General features: G+C 36.1%; 1 protein-coding gene across 1 annotated transcript in view; it reads left to right on the forward strand.

The window, feature by feature from the left end:
- Window positions 1–27,812, forward strand: part of LOC145677142 (ubiquitin carboxyl-terminal hydrolase 47-like) — a gene marked incomplete at its 3' end in the record, with an annotated part of 77,246 nt that overhangs the window by 42,583 nt on the left and 6,851 nt on the right. The window contains 8 exon segments of the mRNA XM_081747787.1: window positions 2,584–2,705; window positions 5,902–6,095; window positions 8,769–8,961; window positions 15,667–15,879; window positions 19,173–19,340; window positions 22,056–22,203; window positions 22,206–22,234; window positions 25,549–25,756. Coding sequence (XP_081603913.1) covers window positions 2,584–2,705; window positions 5,902–6,095; window positions 8,769–8,961; window positions 15,667–15,879; window positions 19,173–19,340; window positions 22,056–22,203; window positions 22,206–22,234; window positions 25,549–25,756 — 1,275 coding nt within the window.

Raw genomic sequence — 27,812 nt, forward strand, 5'->3', positions numbered from 1 at the left:
GAAATGGCGAGAGAAGCGTTTAGGAGAAAGAAAAGTATTTTGTGGGACCTTAAATAAAGAGTTGAGAAAAGACTCATAAAATGCTTGGTCTGGAATATTGTACTGTATGGGTCAGAAATATGGACATTACACAAAAATGATGAAAAACGACTGAAAGCTTTCAAAATGTGAATGTGGAGAAGAATGAAGAGAATTACTAGGGTGGAGCGGAAAACGAATGAGAGGGTGATAGATTGGTGGGGGAGAAAGAACAGTTTTAGATATTATTGAGAAGGGGAAGAGAAACTGAATGGGACATTGGCAAAGAAGGAACTGTATCATAAAGGATGGATTAGAAGGCATGATGGCAGGAAAGAGAAGGATGGGCAAAGGAGACTACAACTAATAGACGATATTAAAACAGAAATCGTACATGAAGACGAAGAGTTTGGCGGAAAAGTGTGGAGCATGGAAGCTTCTCAGTTGTAGCAAGTGAGTGAGCTGCCAAATGACAGAATACCTATGGTGATAATGCAATATCGTGGCGTCCTAGCTCGCTTTACGCGGAGAATGCCATATTTTTTGGCTCTAAATATAATCTCAATTTTCCCAAGAAAGTCAACATTTGTTTGACTCAATTCGAACTGTCGGTTACGGCAGTGGTTCCCAACCTTTTTTGACCGACGACACACTATTGGACGCCCATGGCACACTTGTTTGATCTTTTATTAATAATGATGTAAATTATAATAGTACAAGCGTAAAAGTTTCTATAAAGTAATGACTATGTAGTACTGAGCATATTGCTGCCGCTGGAGGCATGAATTGATTTTAACTAATTATATAAATGTTTCATGATTTTTAAATTCTAAAATTTCACCACACACCATATAAACTGCGTGACACGCTGGTTTCATCCCACAAAACCTTATTGATCAGTTATCTGCTTTCAATTTGTATAAGCAATTCAGTAATCATGGATTCAGCTAAAAAGTTTAGGTGGTGTATGATGGTTTAAATTAGTTTTCAGAGGGGGTTCGAAAATAAAGCTGCGAAACATTGGAAACTAATTTATAGTGGTAAAATTGGTAGAGCATCCACTTGGCAGTCGGTAAGTTGAATTAGTCCTAGGGTGACCCTACGTGTCTTTTCGACTAGAACAGTTCTGTTTTAGGGGCGAGTCCCGGCCGTCCAGTCAGTTAGATGGGAAAAAATAGTATTTGTCCCGTTTTATGCAAGTGAAAGAAGCAAATAACAAACCTAGTACCTCTGCAAAGGTTAATAATGTATAATAACAAAGAGGCAGGAATTGAACTGAAATCTTCTACATTAAACATGATCTATAATTCGCAATACTGCTCGAAAGGCAGCAGAGGTTTTAGCAGTTGTTTGTTTGTTGAACGAATTTCAACATGTCTTTTCTTTTTCATAAGACACCTCCCTGTAACAGAGAGAAAAGGGAGTTATATCAGGACGCTGATAAGAACAGGTAGGGCTAAAAGTCCAGGGTTGCTAATTCAGCACCAGTAGCAATCCTAGCGACATTATTTTCACTTCTAGCCATTTTATGACCAATTTTCATATTCATTCTTGCATTTCTAAAAATATAAGTCATTATAAGTGAATTGTATGTAGGTAGAGGAAATTTAAAAGGGAAATTTTTAACGCCAAATTCCTATTAACGCAATATTATGTTATATTACAATATAAATCTGACTTGGTTCTAATTGGCAAGAATGAGATATTCTTCAATTTTAACGCCTATAAATGGATGTTTTCTCATGCAAGAAAAGCAAATATCAACACGAAATAGTTTGGAATATATACCATTCATATTAACATTTGTCTTGCACAAGAAAATATCCATTTATAGGCGTTAAAATTGACGAACATCTATTTTTTGCCAAAAAGTGACATTGGCGCTTTCAGATCCAAACCACAGAAATGTATTAAGTATTGCTAAGGTAAACAGGAACTTCTCATTTCTCAAGACTTTTAAAAGCCGGAACCTGTCCCGTTTTCAGCTGAAAATCTTATGGCCACCCTAATCAATATCCACTTGTTCAGTTTTTTTTCTTTCTTTCTTCATTTCGTTACTGTGAACTTTGTAAGACACTTGAATATATACAGCATGGCAGATAAATGTTACGATAATATTTTACTTCCTGATGTCATCCGTGTATTGTATTATATTGTATTCACTCATCAAGCTTATATGTGTGAACGGTTAACGTTCTTGCTTTGTAATTGGTAATATTTGGGCTGCCCATCTTAAATTGAATTTTTGTAAAGTTTTTATCTTTCTTTCTCTCTTTCAAGTTTCACCACTATCATCAGATACCTATTCGGAAATTTCTTCCACTTTAAGTGTTTACAGAGCGAAATATCTTTACCTCCTCTTACATTGGAGGGAAAAAAAATAAAATTTAAAAAAGTGAACTCAGGTCGATACAGTCATTCATAGCTCTTAATACTAATTTAGCGGAGTCCATTTTTTGAATGATATTTAATTGTGTCAAATGGGTATTCTCAATACAAATGTAGGGTCACTGTTAGTACATAAAATCTGAACGCCATTATACATATCTTTCATGTTCTTTGCAGGTAAAATGATAGATTATGTCAAGTGTTTAGAATGTGGCACAGAGAAATTTAGAGAAGATACTTTCTTAGATATACCTCTTCCTGTTCGTCCGTTCGGAAGTGCTGTGGCATATGGAAGTGTCGTAAGTATTTTTTTGTCTTAAAACTACGATATGTTTAAGCAATTTCATGACGGGTAATTTTTGTAATGTCGAAAACCACTGACTGCTTTTTTGACAACGAGATCGACCGCAATTTGTGATCGTGTTTGTTCCCAGAGTAAAGCAAAAGTCGACTGTAAACCTTTTAGCTTAAGTGGCTGACCAATAATGGCTTCTAACAGCATAGCTATGTTCCGTCAATGTAGATCGTGATGATGCGCTAATAGTTTTGCCGTTTTTATTTTACTTGTCTTCGCGTGACGTTATAGTGATGTCAGAGAACATGAGTCCCAAAAGGTAGAGCGTGACCTTTGGTGCATGGGGCCTTTGGTTCGATCAAAGCTCGCGCCAAGTGAGCTTTGTGGTGGATAAACACCATGTGCGTAGGTTTTCTCGGGGTTTCTGGTTTCTTCCCACTTTTCTTCATTTCATCACTTCATTCATTTCTCATCATGTCTAGCCGGCATAACCGTGGGACAGAACCCCCGCGTGACTGGCCAGCACGCTTGACTTCGGTTCACGTGATCCCGGGTTCGATTCCCGGTGGGGGGTACAGTTGAACGACCGAAGTGGTTCGGATTCCACTATAGTCAGTAGGTCCACGCTCCTTTAGTCTAGCAGACATAACTGTGGGACGTTAAACTAAATGAAACCAAACCATAAGCGTGGGATGTAAAACTTAAAAATTTCATTTCATTTCGTGAGTCCCAAAAATTAAAGCATTTAGAACGTTTGAAATGATACTAAAGTTGTAACAGGAATTTCTTGGCAATAATTAGTGTCATTGTTCACAGTCAAATAAGATATACAAGTCTAATTAAATTAATAACCAAAAAAAAATTGTGTAAAAAATCTAAAATTCTACTTTTTTGTGTGGCATCCTAGAACTATTTATAGCAGGGGTGGCACACATGCGTCACGCACTGACGCTGAAAAACGGTTTAACAAGATGGTGGCATCTTTACAGGATTGCACCAAGCTGGATCAGCACAGAGTCGTTAGAAATTTCTGTTTCAGTGAAGCCGTGAGATATAAATTCATCGTCGCTTAACAGATCAATATTGACAACGATATGAGTCAAACAAGTTTACAAGTTGGCTGAGAAGTTCAAGCATAGGGACCTTAAATTTCATGGAAAGTTTAAAAATAAATAAATAAATAAATACGGATTTTTATTTTCCAGAACCTATTGTTTTAAATCTTTATTTTGCATCAGTCGCGAGGAAATGCCTGAAAGAGATGGCGACTATTGCAACAGGGCCAGTGGTTTAGTATTTCAACTCTAAAAAAGAAAATCAGACGGTGTCTAACTCTAAAAAAGAAAATGTTTCAGACGGTGTCTGTTTGGTAGGGGGATGTTTTATAAAATAGATTAGTTTGTTATGCAAAACTTCTAGATGAAGAACCCCTGGTTGGGAAAATATATAGATATATATATTTAAAGACCTGGAGATCTGTAAATCGTGATTGGGAAAACCTGGAGAAGTCAGAGATTTCTAAACCTTTGTACAGTGTGTCCGTAAAGTCGCGCAACCCAAAGTTTGATTGCGTATATCTTTTCAACCAAGAACGATAAACACATGAGACTTGAAACAAATGCGTGCGTGTTCTATGCAGATGTTTTCGAGTTCATGACCAATGTTGGAGTTTGTAATGTTTTTGTATAGTGACGAAAGAAGGTACAGAAGTGTAAATAAAAAATGTACAAAATAAAGAAAATCAATACTCAGTTGCAGAAAGCTAATTTCCTATGTATATATGCAGTATGCATCAACATTTATCCAGTAGTGCGAAAATGTAACAAAGTTGTTGCAGTGTTGCCATCTGAAAAGACTATTTAATGCAAGTCTGTAAAATGGGTGTTTTTTTGGCAAATGTGGTCCCTGCCAACACTGCTGTTGTAAAACTAGTGCAACAGGTGTGTTTTAGCTTAATTAATGATAAGCAATGAGAATTTGTACATAATTGGTAAACTGAGTATTTTTTTTTTTTTATATCGCAAATTTTTGAATAAAAACTCAGGCTATCAGTTATGTCCAAATTCTCATTGCTTATCATTAATTAAGCTAAAACACACCTGTTGCACTAGTTTTACAACAACGTTGTTGGCAGGGACCGCGTTTCTCTGAAAAAAAAAAAAAGTACCCATTTTACAGATTTGCATTAGATAATCTTTTTACATGGCAACACTGCATCAACTTTGTCACATTTTCGCACCAATGGATAAATGTTGATGCATACTGCACATATATACAGGGATTCACCCGCAGTAAATAAGTTTTCTGCAATTGAATATTGATTTTCTTCATTTTGTACATTTTTTCTTACACTTTCTGTACCTTCTTTCGTCATTACATAAAAACGTTACAAACTCCAAGATTGGTCATGGTGTCTAAAATATGTACATAGAACGCACTTACATTTGTTTCAAGTCTCATGTGTTTATCGTTCTTAGTTCAAAAGATATATATATACGCAATCAAACTCTGGGTCGCGCGACTTTACGGACACACTGTACTACTTGAAGATACACTTGTTGTTTCAAGGTTCAAGATTGACGAGGAAGTGTAGTCGGCAGTGTATGAGTTTTACGCTTGCGACGTGATTTTTTTTTTTTTTTTTCCTTCCCTGTGGAATCAATGCCCTTCTCAAGCGTTGATATAGGTGGACTGAACTAGGGAAGACTTACGTTGAAAAATAGTAATGTAATTGTTTTGCTCCTTGTAATAAATATTCTGGAGAAACAAATTTCGTATTTTTTTTTTTTTTTTTTGAATTAGCCTATATTTGTTCTCATTCTCTATGATGAAATGAGTTACGTAGGACGAAAATTACGTTAATGTATAATTTTGTTTTTAAAAATGACTAAAAAGTTCTTATTGTAACTGAAAGAAAAGTAATTCCGTCTGTAACCGAGGGTCCATCTTACTTTCTTAAGAGTGTTTCTTTATATTGACTTAGTTTCAAGTACTGTGGTTAGTGAAATAACTTACTTGGTTGGCTCAGCACATCAGCTCGGCTCTTCGTTATCTCTTGTTTTCTAGCTAGAAGTTAATACACTTGGTCAAAATGTGTAATGTGTATGCCTCACCCATTAGGTAGGAGCACATACGTCTTAAGGCATTTGATTACAAAGGAGCACACTTTATATTTGTTTGTTTGTTTGTTTATTTTTCAGGAAGAAGCGTTGCGAGCTTTCGTCCAGCCTGAAACCCTTGACGGAAACAACCAGTACTCCTGTGAGAAGTGCAATAAGAAATGTGATGCTCATAAGGGTCTGAAATTTTCTAAATTCCCTTATTTACTTACTCTCCATCTAAAAAGATTCGACTTTGACTATAACACGCTCCATAGGATAAAACTCAACGACAAGTAAGTATTCTTTGTCTTTCGTACTTCCTTCTTCTTACTAGCCTCTTGAGTTTTTCATTTTGTTGCTGGGTTGATTAGAGGTTTAATACGAGACGTCAGCAACGAGACTTTGTCATGGTGGATATGTAATTGTTTTTAGTAGTGTAGACTTCCTTTGTGCGTAAATGGTTAACGCCTTTCGTGCGAAAGATACTGGTTCGATTTCCGGTGCGAGCTAATGTGGTTTGAATGCCACATTAAATTGTGGGTCCACGTCTCATACAGCCTCAGTTAACACCAAATCAATTGAGCAACCTGTTTTGTAATGTTGCATAATTAATTCCATGGCTTAACAACATGCAGGTTCATTGTTGCAGCAACAAAATCTCTAGTGTTTATACGACTCACTAACAAAGAGACTTACGAAAGTTAAATCCACCGATTAGTATGAAATTTTGCATACTTGTAGAACATCGGAAAATAACCGACACGTATTTTTTGGAATCACTTTCAATAAGGACCCCAATAGTGAGAGGTGCAGAGACTCACTTTAATCAAGCATATCCAGTTAAAATAAGTACAGAAAGGGGGTTTCAAATCGGTCTGCAACCTTCTCGTAATAACCTCTGCGAACTATAATTGTACTTGACTAATTGCAGAGCATTCCAAATCAGAAAACTTTTTGTAATTGTAATCACCATATTGGATCCACCATTTTGAATTTTGTAATTTTGACGTCAGATTCTGAATCAACTGCCCTACCCTCCCCCCTGGCAGTGTTTTCTTCTACATTAAATGATTGTTTTATATCTATGCTTGGAAACCAACCCTAACGTTTAAAGTGTGGGTTCTACCTTAAACCCGCACCATTCCCAAAATAAAGAAAAGAAAGAAAAAAAGTACGTGTCGATTATTTTTTGATGTTCCACAAGTATGAAAGTTTCATTCAGATTGGTGAGCTACACTTCCGTAAGTCTCCTTGTAAGGTTTTTTAAAATTTTTTTTTCTTTGCCTGCCAAATGTCTTTCCTAGGAACATTCCAACTTTTTTTTTTTTTTTTAATTTTTTTAATGCGATCAAAGGTCTGGGCCATCTTAGATCCGTCTATTTAACTGCCCGAAATGTATTAACTGACTCGTATATATAATGAGGTTCTGCATTATTTAACCCCCTCCGTCATTGAGTCGAGTAGTTTCACACTTTCGGTTACTACATCAAAAGCGCAAGGTTCCAAAAATAACATTTTTAGTTCCAAACATGGGACTGCTTAGTAAAGAAAGCATAGGCCGCTATAAGACTCCTAATTATTTTCATGCAATACGCTTCATGATATGTTTATTTTTTGAAGTGTAGTATTTAGGAAATTTACACACAAACAAAAATACAATTCTGACTAATTATGATGTTTGTATGTAATCATAAACATAGCCACCGTGATCATAAACATGCTACATATAGAAATTTCTTCGGAACCTGTTGGAAACTTACGATGTCGGAAGTATTAGTGGAAACATGTTATGTTTGATCCATCCATTCTCTTAGTTTTTGGGACCGCAATGGCTCAGTGGTAGAGCGTTTACTTCTGGTGCATGGGGTTCTTGGTTCGACACCAGCTCGCGCCAAGTGAACTTTGTAGTGGACAAACACCATGTGCATGGTTTTCTTGGGGTTCTCCCGTTTCCTCCCACTTTCTTCATTCCACTATTTCATTCATTTCTCATCACCGTTTCCTTTAGCCTAGCAGGGATAAGCGTGAGACGTAAAACTGGAATATTTCATTTTCGTGTATATTATGAAGTTCTGCACTATTCAATCTCCTCACTTAATGAGTCGAATAGTTTCACACTTCAAAAGCATAAGATTCCAAATATAACATTTTCAGTTCCAAACATATCTCTGGAAAAAATGCATTGGCTGACATAAGATACCTATTTATTTTCATGTAATACGCTTCATGATCTATTTATTCTTTAAAGTTTACTGTTTAGGAAATTTACACACACACACACACACACACACCTGACTTTAATTATAGTGTTTATAGCTATGTCATCGTAAACATAAACATTGTAAGTTCCATACGTAGTGAATTTCTTCGGACCTACTGGAAACTTACAATGCCGGAAGTATTAGTGAAAATACGTAATGCTTGATCCATTTATTATCTCGTGTTTTATTCATCCCTTGTTTTCACTGAATATTACCATCAAAATAATCCGAGTTTACAAGATACAGCTTCGGAAAAGTAATATTGCCCTCTTGTGTCCCCGTCTCTATTCTTTATAGTCCATGTACAGCCAAACAGTGTGATGCTTTCGATTACTGACATAAGTTCCTTCGAAACCACTTGATTTAAGAATGTTATACCTCGAGGTCTTCATTGAATCAGTCACTTTTCCTATTCAGTGAACGTAGGATATAAGAGTAATTCATACTCACTTGCCATTTCTATCATTATCTGAATATAATTTATTGTACTATATAACAATTTCTAAATCCAGCTTATTCTGTTGGTGGAAGGGCAAGGTCTTGGGCTTTAGTGTGTTTGGATGTTTATATATATACTGTATATATTAAGAACGACGTAAGACATATATGAGCAAACGACTTTTTTAAAAGAAACTTTAATGTTATTTTTTTCTTTCTTTTTTCTTCAGAGTTGTATTAATGTTATTTTTTTTCTTTTTCCTTCAGAGTTGTATTCCCGGAGATCTTGAACTTGAATAGTTTTATCAAAACGAGTAAAGAAGAGAGTGATAACGTCCAGGAAGAAACCGTTGTGAAGTGTGACGACAGCAGTACAACAGACAGTGGCTCTGCTCTCGACGACGGGGAGAGCTGCCAGGGGACGGAAGCTGCACTGAACACTCAGGAAACAGAATATCAGGTTAGCAGGCAGTCATCAGGCTTTTCATTTCATTTGCTAAGTGAGCTATCTTGTACAGTTGGAGTCTTTTAATATTTATATGTACGATTGAAACGAAAAATAGTCTTAAAGCATGAATAGGAAATATACTACTTTCCAAGCAGTTGGTTAAAAATGTGCATTTAAACTACTTACCACGCAAGTGTTTCAGATGGGTTGCGGTGGCTCAGTGGTAGAGCGTTCACCTCTGGTGCTAGGGGTCTCGGGTTCAAACCCTGCTCCCGCCAAGTGAACTTTGTGGTGGACAAACACCATGTGCGTGGGTTTTCTCGGGGTTCTCCCGTTTCCTCCCACTTTCTTCATTCCACCATTTCATTCATCTCTCATCATCACCGTCTCCTTTAGCCTAACCGGCATAAACGTGGGACGTAAAACTTAAAAAAAAAAAAGTGTTTCAGATGCCTATCACTTTGAATGCAGTTCAATTACTCGTCGTTAAGGGCAAATAGATGAAATATTTTGAATCAAGCTTGATTATCATGTTTCGGAAGAAATAATCGGTTTCTCCTCAAGTATAATAAACATAGGGTAAAGGGAAAAAACAAGGAATGTCCATATATGTGCTTTTTCGGGTGCTTTGCCCTATCTGTTAGTGACTCTTGGTGCTATTTGACTGTATATGCCATGCATGAGTAGATGTATAAATGTCCATGTAAAATGGGCAAAAGATTTAACTAACTCTATTCTTCTTACGCGGTTTTCAATATTAAAACGTCGTTTTCTCGAAAATGCAGTTTCGTGACATTCCTTCTTTTTTTTTTCCCTTACCCTTCATTTATAACAGCGTTTCCTAACCTTTTTCAACTTGCGGCACACTACGGGTGTTACGTGGATTCTCGCGGCAAACTTATAGATATTATCATTTGTAAATATAAAACACTGTGGTATTTTTCTGTGATTATTGATCTTCTTCTTACAGAGAAGAAAGCACTATCACTGGTTTTTACCCATGGTAAATTATTATACTTATTTTTCATTCTAATTTAAAAATAGAAAACAATTGTAATGAAATATTGGACTCAGGTTTTTAAAAATACGCCTTGTTAAAAAAAAAAAAAACTGTATTCAACCTTTTGCTAAGAAGGAAGATCACTAAATAAGGAACAAACAAACAAATCTCTTTTACTTTTAAAACTCAAGTGTAGGTAATTTATCGAAAGGATTGAACGATATTTTAAATTTTCAAGTTACGAAAATTTCTGTAATAATAAAGAAGCAATAATGGTCATAAAAATGATAACCAATTTTTTTCAACATTAGAAATATATAGAACAGTAACCTGGTATGAAACTTAAAATTGTAGATTCATAGTAGAGGTTCATAGTAATGTGAAATACAAATATACATTTTTCCCTACCTTTTGCATTTTGATTGCTATAAAATTAGTAATTTTGTTTCGATTCCTCGCGGCACACCAGCGGCCCATTCACGGCACACCAGTGTGCTGCGGCACACCGGTTGGGAAACGCTGATTTATAATAATGAAGCAGAGCACTCAGTTATACGTTTCATACCTTGACCTCATTGTTGTTCAAGTTCTCCGTATCGTTAAGGGTAATGTCAGTAGTTTGCTATAGTTACACTTTACTAATTACATATCATTGGTCCTTTAACATGAAGTAGACACCCTTGTAATTTTAAACTATTAGATTCGAAACGCCGAAATGTTGTATCATGCAAATATCGGCAGGGGAACATGGTTTGACTGACTCTACGATACCACCAGGTTGTGTTTTGCCAGCCCAACACAAAGTTATTATTATTATTCCAATGGCGCTATGTAGCGTCTCACAAGTTTCTTTAAAAATATTGTTTATTCTTATTTTAAAATTATTCTGACATTAAAAATGATACAGCAATTTGCGAACAATCCTTATGGTACATAAGGTCAAATGAAGTTTCATTTTCTCTCTTTAATCCAAATTTTTCTATAGCTTTTAATGCCAGGACGATATGTACAGTGCTTAAATGCCTAGACTAAACACAAATATTGGCTATGTTCCAAAACAGAAAGAAGTAGCAAATGCAAGTTGATTTGCAGTGGATCGAAGTGTACGTGAAAAGAAAAATATTTTATACAATCGTCAACAACAGACTTTTATTTATGACAGCTTATTGTTGTATAGAAAGGCAATCCAGAAGCGGGGGGTGGGTGTGCATGTAACAGCTTTTTGGTGGTTTAGTGTGGTGGTTCGAGTTGCAGATGCAGGATCGAAAGCGGTGTTGTAGTTGGGTTATTCGGTGTTCGTTGTATCCACTGTTTCTGCTGAGATAAAATACATGTCAGTTTCCAAGAACACTTTCAATCCATCCGTGTTCTTTAAGATATATAAAATCATGATTCAAGAAGTAGCAGGTAACAAATTTTCTGCTCTCTGCAACATTTACTGAAACGTCTTTTGGCTGAATAACATGAAACGATAAGTGGTAAAAAGCCACGTGAAAGATAAGAAGCATATGCAGATGGCCGCGTTCTTCTCAATATTAGGAACAATTAGTACCTTGGTGCCCCGCGTAGTATAGTCGCTAACGCCTTTGGTGCGAATGGTCCTGGGTTCGATTCCCGGTGGGGACACTCAGTTGAAAAAGTGTAAAAAGCTTTTTCAGGCCAGCAATCCTGAATTGAGTTTTCCTGGATTTTCCTCATTCACATCAGGCAAATGCCTGGATGGTACCTCACATAATTGTCCCCCAATCCTTTCTTCCTTCCCTTTCCCCGGATAGTGTGATCACCCAAAGACGTTATCCCTCAGATATGACAGGCTAAATGACCATAAGTGCCGAAAGCCCTGAAATCAAATTCCTAGTCCTAATCCTAATTAATACCTTTGTGAATTAAGTAAACCATCCAGTATCGTTTGATTTGGAGTGTCATCCTCTTTGTACATCATCTGTACGAAAGGTTTCTGGTGAAGTTGCGTGGTCAATCACAGATTTTACGATGCAAGTGAGTACGAGATAGGGGATGGAACAAAATAGTTTACAGGGAGTGTTATTAAATATAGCATTACAAAATAGAATTATTATGGTGTATTCAAAGTGAAATGAGATACATCAATGTCCACTGATGCCAAAGATGTCGAAGTATTCAAACATACGTTCCCAGACAATGAAATTGCCAGAAAACTGGACCTTCAACGTAAGAAAATAGTACACACTTCCGTTTATGAATTATTATCACTACACTTTAGAAGTGAACTAATTCAGTTGCTGAAGAATCTAGGTATAAGTGTGCGCCATTTTGGAGTACCGTGAAAGGGCAAGTGTACATTCGTTATTTGACAACTGGGACAAACAGTTTTTTTTAGGGAATTCTACAGCTTCTGATCTTTTTATCGCTTTCAAAGAGACGCATTCTCGTTTGAACTTTAAAAAAAGGATAATTCAAATTTCAATGTTGTACTTCAAAAAAAAAAAAATAATAAAATAAATAATAAAATAATGAAATAAAATCTTATAAAATAAAATAACTTTTGTATACTATGTTTGTGTTTGAATGATGTTCACTTTCCTTAAGACTACGGACTATGCAAATGTATCACCGACTGGTGGTAACGAACTTACTGGGCCCGTGTGGACTTGCCATCAACAGTCACTGACACATTTACCAAGCCATTCATCTACGGAAAATAGAACTCAAATTTGTCCAAATGAGAAGATTCCAGAGCGTCTTCCATCTCAACTCACAGTCCGGTATCCAGAGCTCCTCTGTGGCTAAGCGGTTAGCGTACGCGCCTTTGGCGTGGGAGGCCCGGGTTCGATTCCCGGCGGGAGCTCATGTGGTTCGGATTCCACGTTAATCAGTAGGTCCACGTCTCATCGCCTCGCTGCTGAAAGGGACGCTAAACTAAAATCAACTCAACTCACAGTCCGGTATCCAGGTCTGCAGTTCATCATCCGCATCCCATCGTGAAATAGGATGAGAACCATAAACTACCGACACAGGACATCGACCTACGAGTGGAGCTGGCAATGAGCACCATGGAGATCTTAATTTTGTCTGTAATAGCCCTATCAAATAAAAAAAAAAAAAAAATCTCATAAGAATCCCAAACAGAATTTTGTAGCGCAACGGAAATAATATTAAAAAAAAAAAAAAAAATCCAAACTGAGATTTTGATCAAACTGATAGAAAAAAAAATTCTGTGGACTCGGCTTTTTCAACCCCAGTCACACTAAAGAAAATCTCTTTTCTTCGATTCACAGCAATTTCATTTCACCAGTAAAAGAATTGTGTACGTACTGCTCTTTACCTTGTTCATACTTCACATACTATTGAAACATATAACTGTACTCAATTTTACTACTTAAAACTAAATTATGTATTCTTGTGCTCGAAAAGAAAGATGTTACTTCACGACTAGTAATTTTTATTTGACATCATTCATTTAAATAGACTAACAGGAAGTTATATATATATATATATATATATATATATATATATATATATATATATATATATATATAATATAAAATCTTTACATTTGCTTGTACGGATATACCCATCTGAACCGAAATAAACCAAAAGAAAATAACATTAAAAGTTTATAGATTCTTCAGAGTCGAACATTGTTTACATCTCGTTCATCTTTCAAGGATTCATAAACTTACGTATTTTAAAGCACTTGCTTCAGAAAGAGGACCTTTTCTTATTGAATTTCAGACTGACTGACTGACTCCTCTCAGTCCGTTTCTTTACAATACTTCATGCATGATGTGATTAAAAGAAAAAAAAAAAAAAAGTGCAAAAGTTTGTGAAACCAGAAACTTTTAGTTCTTAGAGTTCATGTATAGGAATTGATGAAAAAATTAAGAAAATCTTCCTGTGAAAAACGTTGACATTCGTTTCTGCAACTTATACTGTATTTAAGAAAAGTTAACCAATAACGGATTTGGACATTCTGAATTTTCACCGAAATTGTAGAAATTGTTTACAGAAATTTGTTCTTAACCCTTTAAAGAAGTTACCGTTAAATTGTAAATTGACTTTAGCTCTTTCGTATTTGGATCATAAATGTTTCTGCGGGAACTGACGTTGGAGTGAATCGGATGATGTGCCTTTTAGCTGACCTAGTTGAAGATAATTGCCATAGGGCAAAGAGTTGTGAGGCAGCACAAAGAGTTTTGTTCGAATCCAAATTGTAAAGCAATTATGAGTCAGTATTCTAGGATTGACCAGCGTTTGGATGACTTTTGGTTAAATAATTTGTATACTTCAGAGTGCAATGGTTTCAGAGATGTTAAAATTGTCTTGATTTATTTAATAATGAAAATTCAAATCTAAAAAGAGGATTTTCAATCAATGTGCAATGAATAGCAGATTATATAAAAGAAAAAAACTTTAGTAGCACGCAGACATTGTACGATATAGTAGTTTCTGGTGACCTTGAGAAAATATCCGTAAGAAAATTCATGATTCATTATGCATAAATGCTCGTACGCGTTTTACAGAAGACAAATCAAGGATAAGATGAAGAGGCAAAGAAACAAAAATGAAGCTGAAGACAGGAAAATAAAGATTATTCTTAACGAGCTTGAAGCTAAGAAGACTAAAATAATGGAAGATATGCGCAATATTGATGAGCAAATGAAACGTTTGGAGAAATGAAATAAATTGCAAACACTATTGATTTTTTTCCTAAAGATGCGTTAATAATATAGAACAGCAAGTTTTATTTGCATCTATACACCTCTTTTGGAAAAGTGATGTCTCACCTTTTTCTTTCATATATGACGAAACTTGCATTATGTGACTAATGTTACAGATTAAAGTTTTAAGGCAAATGTTTAATTTCTTACTTTGTGCAGGATTTCTGTTGGTTAAGTGTTCTGTAATTTCATAGTAAAATGTGTTACATTTGCTTTTATACTATTCATTTTTCTAGTTGTTTAGAGGAAAAATACATTACTTGTGTATCATCGTTGTCATGTTTTTTTCGTCGTCTATTTCCATGAACATGGAGAAGTCTGAGAGGGCAACTTCCACACCAAGAAAGATTTCAAAAATTTGTGAAAAGCTGGGAAAAGTCAGGGAGTTCTTTCCCATAAGTTTGCGCCACTCTGTGCTTTCGTGGGCCATCTAGGTATCTTCCGAATGAGGAGAGCACCCTTGGTCCTTCTCTTTACCAAGTAGATTGATAGATAAAAAATCCTTGAGTAATCCTACATTTCAAGATAACTGATTTTTTTTTTTTTGTGCGGGGGCACGGTGGTTCAGTGGTAGAGTGCTTACCTCTGGTGCGTGGAGTCCCTAATTCGATCCCCGGCCAAGTAAGTTTGTGGTGGACAACATCATTTTCGTGAGTTTTCTAGGGGGTACTCCCGTTTCCTTCCACTTTCTCATTCCACCAATTCTTCCATTTTCATTCACTTGCTTTAATCATCGTCTCCCTTAGCGTAACGGGCATAATCGAGGGACGTTAAACTCAAAGATTTCGTTTTGAATTCTTTTTTGCAACTTTATTAGCAATTATTACTTATTGTCTATCATTAGTATTATCTATTTAAATTCTTTGTTTGAATTACAGTTTTAGTTAGTTTTTTTTTTTTTTTGCTTGCTAATAATAATCTAAATAATCATGCAAATAAAATTTATTTCCTGGAATGTTAAACTAAAATACAGAACATACAATTTATTTTAATCGATCGTGTATGTTTTATTTGCAGGAAGACGACGAAGGCATTGATGTTAGCAGTGGGCCAAATCATCATGAAAATGAGAAAAATCGAAGACATGTGATGGAGAAAGGTCCTTACATGTATGAATTATTCTCGATCATGATCCATTCAGGAAGTGCATCCGGTGGCCATTATTACGCCTACATCAAAGACTTCAAGAGAGGAGAGTGGTTTTGTTTTAATGATCAGTCAGTCAGCCGAGTAAGTAGCTGCTATTATTTTATTTCGTATTGTACAAAATATTGGCTGTTATACGTTCAAAACCAGGAAAACCTTTTGCAACCTATGGAAATTTCTTCTTCCAAATTTTGTCACTATTATCAGATACATAAATCCTTTCGACTTCCATCCGAACTTTCATTGTTTATAGTTCCTCTTTCCAAAGGAAGTAAATCCAATGGAATAACATTGCATTGGAATTAGTTATAATTACAGATAGCTCGAAAAATGCTTACGTAATATGTCTAGAGGCACGAGTTTTTCGCAATGCGCGATAAAACGAAATGCGTCAGAATTAAGTAATTTTCAGTTTCTTGGCGTTTTATAATATTCTTTGTATATTTTCATTTGTTTCCATCGCGCGATAAAACGTGAAATTGGCAGTTTCGCGCGAAATTTCTAACAATACGCGATATAACGCGAAATTTTAAAAATACGTTTTCATTGCTTTAAAAACGCTAGTTTTCCGCTTACAGAACGGTAGAACGTGGCATAAACTGTGCATTTTGGGTGATTAGGACACGACTATAGGGAACATGTTGCCTGTTAGCTATCACCATCGCAGCTGAATGGGAAGTTCCGAAGTAATGATCGTTTGAAGTTTGTTGTAAATGCACTTACATACATGTGGCTACCAATAAGCAACGTCAATTGTGAGAGATTTTTTCCAAGTATGGACTGATAAGTGACAAACGTACAACAATGAAGGAGGAAAATGTGGAAACATGTAACATGCTGATATTTAATGCTTAAATGTAACTTGTGCCTGTGTATTTTCAGAAGACAGCAAAACTTTCCTACTCATAGTAAGTTTAGTTATTGATTTTCCTCAGTTTGATCTGAAAAAAGTATAATTTTCTATAAATGAAATTGACATTGTCAAGTGAAATATTCAGTGTATTTTGTTTGTAGGTAATTAATGGTTTATTTTTATAGTAATGTATGAATAAAAGGAACAATTGAAAACATTTCAGGGAATTCTTTTCCACAAGAACTACAAAATGCGAAACTTTATTTGGAAAATGCGACACAACTCGAAATATGAAAAACGAAACGCGAAAATTTCAAATTCTTAGTGCGAAAAACTCGTGCCTGTAAGTATATCGTAATATCATATGAATTAGTTGATCTATTCGGTGTCGCGGTGGTTCAGGATAGAGCTTTCACTTTTGTTGTAAGGAGTCATTAGTTTGGTCCCAGATCATGTGACTTTGTAGCAGATAGTATCGTGTCCAGGGTTTTACCCGGGCTTCTTCTGTTCTCACATTCTCATTCTACCATTTCTTTCAACGATATTATTGCGAGTTGTTAAATTAAAAAGATTTTTATGTCATTTCATTGTATAACAAACATACAATCTTGTGCACAAATAATATTCGGGGCTTTTCGAAAGTAACATAGAAAGGGAAGTTGTCAAATGTAGGTATTAATGAAAGAGGAAACAAACTATTTTTTAACACACCATGTCCTCTATATATGTGGGTTTAGTAACGTCCAAAGAGTGAAAAAGTGACTGACTGGACCGGGACTCGAACCCGGGACCTCCGGCATACCGTGCCGATGGGCCAACCACTACGCCACTCAGCCCGCTTTTCAGAACAGCTATCCACTCTTTCACTCTCGAGGTCGGTGCTCTCCACTCAGACTACGTGGGTTGTACTACAGACCACTGCTGTGCTTGGACAATCCCTGTGTCCATATATTGAGCACTTATGACGATTGTTCTTGTTTCCTCTTTCATTAATACCTATATGAAAGTAGAGCTCGTTCGTGGCTAAACGGTTAGCGTACGCGCCTTTGGCGTGGGAGACCCGGGTTCTATTCTCGGTAGGAGCTCATGTGGTTCGGATTCCACGTTTATCAGTAGGTCCACGTTTCATATAGCCTCGCTGCAGGACGGGACGCTAAACTCAAAATCAATCAATATATGTGAAAGTACGTCGACTCCATTAACGAACTTCCGGCCGTGGTGGTTCAGTGGTAGAGCGTTCACCTCTGGTGCTTGGGGTCCCCGGTTCGATCCCAGCCCCCGCCAAGTGAACTTTGTGGTGGACAAACACCGTGTGCGTGGGTTTCCTCGGGGTTCTCCCGTTTCCTGCAACTTTTCTTCATTCATTACTCATCATCACCATCTCCTTTAGCCTAACCGGCATAACCGTGGGGCGTAAAACTCAAAGATTTCATTTCATTTCCATTAACGAACTTGGCAGAGATATTCATTCTAGCTATGTATTGCAAGACACAGAATTTAAGAAGTTACTTTCATTCAAGAGTTATCGTTATGGGTAACGGTGACTTTTCACTTTCGTTCAAGAGTTATCGTGTGAAGTAACGGACAGACTCAAGTCACCGTTACCCGTAACGATGTTAACGGAGTAATTCCATTAAAGAACTCGGCTGATATTATCATTCTAGCTATGTATTATATTTATTGCAGAAAATAATAATTTAGAAATTCACTTCTGTTTAACAGTTCTCGTGTAGATTAACGAACTATTATGATTACAATATTATAAATTCCAGTTTCGTGATCCTAATAAGGTTAAAATGAAATGAAGTAAAAATTTGGATTTATAAATACATACAGACTGTACACGTACTTCAGACTCACTTTTTATTAAAACTAAGAGGGAGAGAAATTTCGATTTGAAACAGGGCGCTTCAGGATCAACTTCGTGAAATGCAACATAAAAGTTATGTAGAAATGAACTTACAAAAGATATACTGGTTCCTGGTCATGTTGGTATTGCTTTGAATGTTAATGGGTATGCCTTGGCGACCTTGATCTACTGATCTTTCCGATTTAAGGCAAACAGGGCAGTGGAGAAGTAATTGTAAACAATATGACGTGGGATTCAGAAATTGTAGTTATTTTTGTTGTACCCCTGCTTTCTTATTTTTATTCTTCTAAATTGTTCATGTCTTTCTAATTCCCCATCGAACAAGACAGCAGATCTCTGAAATATTCGCAGTGTTTCTCCATGTATAAATGATGGAAGAGGTGTGTCTTATACACGTGCATAATTTATATATGAATTATAATTCTGATTGTTAATTTTTAATTCATACACAAAACCCTCCATGTTATCAATAGTTCCCCTAGTAGTTTCTCTGATGCCTAGTACTTTTGTATAGGCATTTTCATTTTTGAAGTTATGACACATTATACAGGCACGTCAAAATATTTCACTCTTATTTCTGCAGGTCTTTGTCATTCCTATGTAATAAATATATATATATATATATTGACTCATTTCCCATTTTCTTTCTTTCAGATAACGTACGATGATATCCGGAAAACGTACGGAGGTGGTCCTATGCGTGGTTACTACTCAGGTGCTTACAGTTCTAGTACAAATGCGTATATGTTAATGTATCGCCAGATAGATAAGCAAAGAAATTGCGAAGCTATGACTGATGAAGAGTTTCCGCCACATATCAAGGTATGGCTTTATTTTAAATAGAAACAATGAAAAATGGCATTACTTACTACATCGTTTCCATTGGTGCGTAAGAGCCTGATATACTAAAAATAATACAAAATTTACCATTTTTCTTTTGCTTGTTTTTTATAAGTGAAAGGAGATAATGAAATGCAACTTACCACAATCATAGATAATGTTATTCAACAACAGAAAATATGAACCTAAAAAAGTTTGTGTTGCCATCCATAGAAATTAGTGTTACCAGAATAACATTTCTACTAAAATCTAAGTTTAAGGCAGCAACCAGAGGAACGAACTCAGCTGCGTTTGATTACGTATCATGCTGTTTTGGAATCCTATGAACCACTTTTTAAATAACATTATTGTTTAATTTTAATAACTATATCATAAAACTATTTTCTTTGTTACAAACTAAATACAACTATTATTTAGAAAGTAGTTCACAGGATACCAAGACAACATGATACGTAATCAAATGCAGGTGAGTTTGTTAATCTGGTCGCGACTTAACTTACATTTTTGGGGAAACGTTATTTTGGCAACACTGAAAATTCTTCAGGTTCATATTTTCTGTTGTAGAATAACATTATCTATGATTGTGGTAAGTTGCATTTTATTATCTCCTTTCACTTATGAATAAATAATCAAAAGAAAAATGATAATGATAAATTTTGTATTATTTTTAGTATGTCAAGCTCTTAAGCTACGTAATTTTATTCTAATATATCTTTTATTCACTGATAATTTTAAAGACCCACTGTAAAATAATCCTACCCAAAATTAAAAAAAAAAAAAAAAAAAAGGTCGAATGGCATATTCTTAAATGCATTGTGAATTGCACAGTGTGACCGAATACTCTTGGCCAGTACTACTCGTTAATGATATATTGGATGGGGATTATATACGATGACACATATTTTCCCAAGGAATTCGAATAAGCCATGTCTAATCTTGAACATCAGAAAGGTATGAACTCTTGAAGTGAAAATTTAAGGATGGCTGAAACCCTTATAAAACCTCAGTCATACTAAAAAATTAGATAGTATGAGTACTTGTTTTGATTTCAGGAGTAAAACATGTTAACCTATCGAATCAAAGTATTTTATGGTGTTCGCAGTGTTCGGTATTGTATTGTTTGGGCTGACAATAACTCAGTTTCTAATGACGTAACCCTAAAAAAATAGCACTTTTCAGAAAATCTTTGGCTGGCAAAATATGATGATCACCGATGGTGATGTATGGTAGGTATCTGAACGAGAAAAAGCTTTTCCTATTGGTCTAATGGCTAGCGCGTGTGCCTTCGGTGCACATGGTCCCGGCTTTGGTTCCCGTTGGGAGAGTATAAAAAAATTGAATGCGTTACAGTGGTTTCCATTCCACCTTAACCTCTAGGTCCATGTCTTATATAACCTCGGTGCTGAAAAGAGGCAGTTAACTTAAACAAATACACACATAAATAGAAAGAGAAAACGGGAAAATGGAAATCTATGAAAGCAATTTTATTCTAGGAAATAATTAAATCTAAATACAGGTTTACTTTATCTGTATTGCACCTCAGTTACATATCTAAAGCCTTACCTTTTTACAAGCAAGTAGTAATACAGATTTTTTGGTCAATTTTTAAGTGATAATATCATTAATGCTGTATTGACAACTTGAAAACCCTGCAGAATTGGTCAAGTTTGTGGATTATTAAAGCAGACATCTTAGGAGACGAGGGTGGCCACAAGTACTGGAACCAATAGTTATATGTTAGAAAAACTGTCGAAAGAGACATTGTTACATGAAACATACAACAAATACTTACAGAATGTAAGGGAACATTTATGTAAATTAACTTTACTCCTCCGTGTTTCTTGTAGTAGCAGATTTCACAAATTGCATCAACTTCTTGTGGAATTACGAAGCAAGGTAAATATTGATGAAGTAGGAATTACAAGTAGAGTGCCAGGGGTGTCATTGGAGAAGAGGTGGTGACAATTGCTCCCCTTTGAGTTCATTATTTTAATCAATGGTGTACTAATATATTGATTGAAACTTGACACTCTTATTTGGTGGAAAACTTTACTCTTCTTCCCCCCCCCCCCCCCCCGCAAAAAAATGAAATGACGATAGTGGTATGTACGTAACTGTAAAGAGTATCTATATACATGGTTCCCACTCACCTGGAATACCCCGATTGGTTGGCGTGAGCAGAGTATTTGTATTACGCCGCCTAGCAAATGTTTGTATGACGTTACGGAAAAAAAAAATTACATTTTCATTTGCACCTCGTACAATCTGTTACTTACCAGTCTGGTTTGTTTAACATTCACAGTACATAAATAAACAATATTTTCGAACAGAATAAAACCTCGCAATTAATATTGACAACGAGCGACACACATTTTAGCGCCATAAAAGTACGTTTTTCTCGAAAACTACGCATGATAATTTAACCGTAGATATGTCGTTTTGTTTAGCTAGATGTCATCAGTCGACTGATATGTTATCAACTTTGGGAATTATTTTAGTTAAACAGAAATTAAAGTTTTCAGTGTTAATGATAACTTGATGTTATATCTCATTAACCATTATATGTAGTGACATTGTTGGTGTCATAAGAAGTGGAGGAACGCATTCTACCACGTTCTCGCTCTACGTCGATCTTATTCCTGTATAGAAGAAACAGTGATCTATTATTATATTTATCTGATTTTCTTTTCTTTTTAGCAATTGTTGCAGACTATGAAGGACAAAGAAGAACGGGAGAGGTTAGCCAGGGAGAAAGAAATGGACATGTGTAAAATAAAACTCTATTGCCATCATCCGACGCAGAACTCGTTGGTAGATACAAATCTCTTTTGCCATAACGAAACTACCTTAAAGAAGCCACCGAGCAAGCGTACAAGGTATAGTGTATTTACTTAAATTATTTTTTGTTATTATTCATTATAATGTGTGAAGTTCAGTTATAGGCCCAGTTTATAAATGTATAGGTTTTGCAAACACAAGAAGAAATTGTGTTTAATACTGAAATCTGTTTATTGACACATATTCACAAATTAATATTTCTGCTTCACATACAGAGTGTTTCTATGTGTAGTATCCAAAAATAAATGTTTCAGGATCCTAAGGTACTTACGCAACTATATTTATAGAGGAAGTTTGGCTAGGTGCAATTTGAAGTACTCACTAACTACCTATATAAAAATTGGTACGGAAGTTCCGCAGGATTCTGAAACTTGGATATTTGGATAGGACACATACTAGTTCCTAAGAGAAGTCTTGACCCGACTAAGGTAGTCTAATAGTTTTGGAGCTGTTGATCTTTAAAGTTCGTTTTTTCATGTTTTCCGCAGCCTATAACTCCGAAAGAAAGCATTTGTGCACCCAAGTTGGTGTATACTTTTTGTCTTATTTTGGTGTCAGGAATCACCTCTCAAACGCTATCGGTGTTGTTTTGAAACACCTGTATATCTGTCAAGCCAGTAGATGGTCCCGACTTCCTTCTGTAACCCACAAAATGTATCTGGAATATATGTCTAGAACAACATAAAATTATAAAATATTTATTATTTAACATTCGTTTTCTGCAGTAAGATACTTCTCAGATAGTTTTAAAAAATAAAAAAAATTAAAAAAAAATATTTTCGCGGAGAAACCAATAATTAACATAATATACAACATAATATGACTTTCACTGTCGCTCAGACTACTTCACTAGTATAGAACAGTAATAAATTATTTTCTTCTCAGGTCAGCATGATAAGTTTCGATTAGTTTCACGTAGCTTTCCACTTTTCCGTATTTTAGCTTCTAGCATTTCCTCAGGTGGTAATAGCGTGACTTTCACTATTTGTGTTTCGCGAAATATGAGGCTCATGTCACAAAAAAGGCCGATATTAAAAAAAAAAAAAAGAAGAAATTTATTGTGATTGATATATAAGTACATACCTGGGCTATTTTTGATGTCACCATGAACCTCCAGACATTTCTGGTAGTGTGCCACAAGCTTCCGTATACTCACTGTGTTAAAATCTGCCGCCTGAGAGTGTAGCCAGTTCAGAACTGATGTAGTGAGCACTTTACTGTCGTTGAAACCGCTTCGATGCAAGCCACGTTCTTAGACGAAGAAAAAGAAAGAAATCACTAGGGGCAAAGTCGGGGCTGTAAAGGAAGATGATTGAATAGTTTCCGTCGAAATCTTTGAATTGTCTCAGCAGTACGAGTAGCTGTATGTGGGCGGGCGTTGTCATGAGAATAATTCCAGAGCGTAGCATTCCTCTCCGCTGATTTTAGAAGGCATGGCGCAGATTAATTCAATGTTTGGCAATACACATCTGCTGTAATTGTTCGCCATAATTCCAAGAATCCCGTAAGAATCACACCCTTTTGGTCCCAAAACACAGTTGCCATAATTTTGTGAACTGATTTGATTAAATTTCATTCCTGTAGGAGAATCAGAGTACCGCTATTGCATTGACTGCTGCTCCGACTCCCTAGTGGCGTACGATATTCAGGTTTCATCCCACGTCAATATGTAAGAAAAGATGTCATCCCCCCCCCCCAGCGGGTTAAAAATTGCGTGCAGCTGTTACTGTTTGCTTTTTGTGAACGTCTGTTGGCACTTTTGGCACCCACCTCGCACACGTTTGTGATAACCCAGTTTGTCAGTCATAATCTGATGCACTGTTTACGCAGGCAATTCAGGAAAGTCTTTGGTGAGTTGAGTTATTGTAAACCGGCATTTGAAATTCACTTTCTCGGTAACGCGTTCCTGTGCCAACAGCGCGATATCGTCATGCATGTTGCTGCATAATTAAACTGATGTACACAGAGTACACAGAAATGCCCCGTGTTGAACCAAGTTCTGAAGTGTTTTCACCAGCAACTTTCCGTTGTCTTTTCAGAATAAAAACTTCTTGTCACATCTGGAATTTGTGTATTAACATCATCATAACAATCATAAGTTGAGAACAGTTGCAGATTAGGAACAGTACTTTTGAAAGCGTAAACAAATTTATTTCAAAAGTTAAAATTGAGAATGTCCTTTAATTTCTCATTACGCTAACAGCCCCTCACAATATGAAATATATATATATATATATTAATTAATAGCGGCGAATACCGTATTTGCGCGAATATAGGCCGCGGTACTAACTTTACAAGAAAGTTCAACTAGATAGTACTTTGAAATGTGTGTCTTTCTCCCTCTCCTTCTTTAACTCTCGCATAACTAAGGGTGACTCACGAAGATAATCTTCGTGATAGTGACTCTGAGCAGCATTCTGTATAGTCTGGCGGGAGTGCAGAATCAGATGCTGAAATGATGGGAAGTAATTGTGCGTGATTTGGGTGGCTAAAAACAAGCTGACAGTTTTGCTAAGTAAAGTTGTTTTTCTTTTTTCTGGAACAGCTACTATATATACATAATATACAATGTATATTATATATATATACTGTATAACAAAGATACATATTCCTGTTAATAAAGATATTAAGTGTACAAGTGCTATTTATGCCAGTGTAAGGTTTTACTGGTACCCAGCAAAATTTTTGCGAACAAAATATGTTTTTCTGCTGTTTTCTTCTTAAATCTCTGATGGTTTACAAACATAATTGCAGTAACTTGTAATGATATTAATTTCAACCCACAAGATAACGTGTACATGTCATTTTGAAATTGACGATTTATGATCTGAGGGGGAAAATCTCGATTATTGGCCTCACCATGATTTTTCAAGCCAAAATTTAGGGAAAAAGTACGGCCTATATTCGCGCAAATACGGTATTCACTTTGTATTGAAAAAAACATTGCTGAAAAAACAGGTTCTCCTCAATAATAGAAATGCAAAATGCAAGACTACAAGAATTTGATGAAAATTGCCTCAGATAAATACGATATTGCCAGTTTGACTGCCGTATATCCTAATATGTTGATTATAAAATTCTGGCCCATATTATGCATTTGTTTGATTGGATACCAACTACGCTTCTTTTCTATCAGTCTGTGAGCTTTCTAGATAATTAATATATTTATTGTCATGGAGGCAAATTTCACTCCATACAGCTGTCAAAGTAATTTATTCCACAGTATAATCGTATCTATTGTAAACAGCATAGTATAAATGTGCTTAAGCAATCATGTATCTTTTTTGATTTTCGTATGTCTACACTCTGACTTCTTTGTTCTAACCACATGCTTCACTTTCTTTTTTTCCAGAAATTAGAACTCGAAGGCATAGTTCCTCTAGACCAGTGTCGCTTAGTCAATTATGATAGGTTACAAGATAGTATAGAATGTAGTTTTGAAGACCGTGATGATGATCCAATTGCCGAAGTATTAAGGAGTATTCGAACCAGTTACAAATATGACCTGCTAATGGAGATCAGAGACAAGGATAAGGAATTTGAAGTTTACCAGCCTGGAGGTACGTATCATTATAAAATGTATTTCTGATGTGTGTACGAGGTGTGATCAAAAAACGCAGTGAATAATTTTATTAGAAAAAAAGTAATAAGCTTACGTGGAATTTGATTTAATCTCCTTCAAAGTACTGTCCTTGGCTAGGAATGTACTTATCCCAATGTTGAATCCATGACTGAAAGTATTTCTGGAAGGCTTCTGTTGGAAGGGCGTTCAGCTGCTCTGTCGTGGTTCTCTCAATGACAGGAATGGTGTCAAAACGTTTTCCGTTAAGTACAGTTTTAATTTTGGGGAAGAGCTAGAAGTTGTATGGTACTATATCCGGAGAATACTGTGGATGTGGACAAACCAATACTTTTTATCGATCAAAAACTCTGTTCTTCAATCAAAAGTTGGGGAACGAATTTCGCACCCACTCTTCTCATTTGCAAATCGGCGGTTAAAATGCTTTGCACGAACCTGTACGAGATGATAAGTTTTTCGGTAATCTCTCGAACAGTTACTCGCCTGTTTGGACGAAGAGTGTAGCCACTTTTTGCGCGTTTTCTTCTGTTTTTGAGGTTAATGGATGTCCTGAACATTGCTCGTCTTCTACCGACTCATTTCCGCTTAAATCTCTTATACTACTTGTAAATAGTTCAGGGTTACAGCATTGTCGCCATACACTAGTCTCAACATTTCATGAGTTTCTTTGGGGCTTGTTTGCAACTTGAAACAGAACTTAGATGATGCGCAACAGACATGGTAAACACAACCTCACTGTAGCGGCCTGGACGCTGACTGACAAGTCAGAACGTGTTCCAACTTGATGCTGCCTGTCTTAGCGGATCAGACTATCGGACAAATTACATCAAACGGATGTAGCATCAGCAGTTGCTGCTATAAATAAATTTTAAAAAAGCGTATTTTTTGATCACATCTTGTATGGTTGGTATTCCGCTTAAGGACAGCTTTTAGGCCATTTGCCTAGCAGAGGAAGCTGGAGATAATGCGGATCGAGAAGTCAAAGTGCATTGATTGAGTGTGAATCACAATCAGTGTTGGAAAGGTCTTTCTCTAAAGAATGCTCGAGTGAATACGCGGTGCAGGACTCACAATGCTGTACCTCGGCTCGGCTGTCCTGGCCTCTGGCCAATATACACCCGATTTTAGCTGAGGTACAAATAAAAATACATGAAATTTATTCTTGTGGGCTTTTGTGAATGAAATTGCGATTTTATACTGTTAACGGGTGTTAAATTTCTCTGTATAAAAGAAGTCGTTCTGACTGGCTGATCAATGCCCAGGCCAAATCTTAAGCTAGAAACTTAAAATCTTGACAGTCGATAGGATTTGTGACGTAAGGTGCCACTAGGGAGGGATTTTTGGGAATTCGACGATGAAGGGGGAAGGATGTATTTTCTCCCCTTCTAGGGGAAATATAAAAAAACGATGAAACACGCCTAATTCTTTTAAACGTGAAGTTAATATACCAAATTTCGTGTCTCCGCCCTTTCGAGATTTGGAAATATGGACATCATCATCTCAATATAAAAAAAGAAGTCGTCCTGACTGACTGCCTGTCGCCCAGGCCAACCAGTTTAAGTTAGAAACTTGAAATATTGACAATACATAGGATTTAGGATGTAATGTACTACTAAGAAAGGATTTTTGGAAATTCAACGAGGAAAGGGGAAAGATAGGGTGGCAGTTACTATAGTGCATATCTCCGAATGTCTGAAAGGTAGAGATATGAAATTTGATATATGGTCTTACCATTTAAAATAACTAGACACGTGTTTCACTTTTTTTTTTCTTACAAGGGAAGAAAAAAGACGAGTAGAAGAAAACAAGTGGAAATGGCAGTTGTTAAAGTAAAATGGCCATATCTCGAAATCCCTTAAGGTTAGAGACATGAAATTTGGTATTGAGACTCTTCAAAGGTTGACATAAAACAGTACGAGGGACTGGAGGTGAAGTCCGCAGCAGCCTGAAAATTACTTATTCTCTGCAAAATGGTATTTCCTATGGTAAAACATCTCCAGGAGTTAAAGATACAAAGACTAACGCTACAGTATAGT

Source organism: Thermobia domestica, unplaced genomic scaffold (assembly GCF_964235325.1).
Source record: "Thermobia domestica unplaced genomic scaffold, izTheDome1.hap1.1 HAP1_SCAFFOLD_655, whole genome shotgun sequence".
Lineage (NCBI taxonomy): Eukaryota > Metazoa > Arthropoda > Insecta > Zygentoma > Lepismatidae > Thermobia > Thermobia domestica.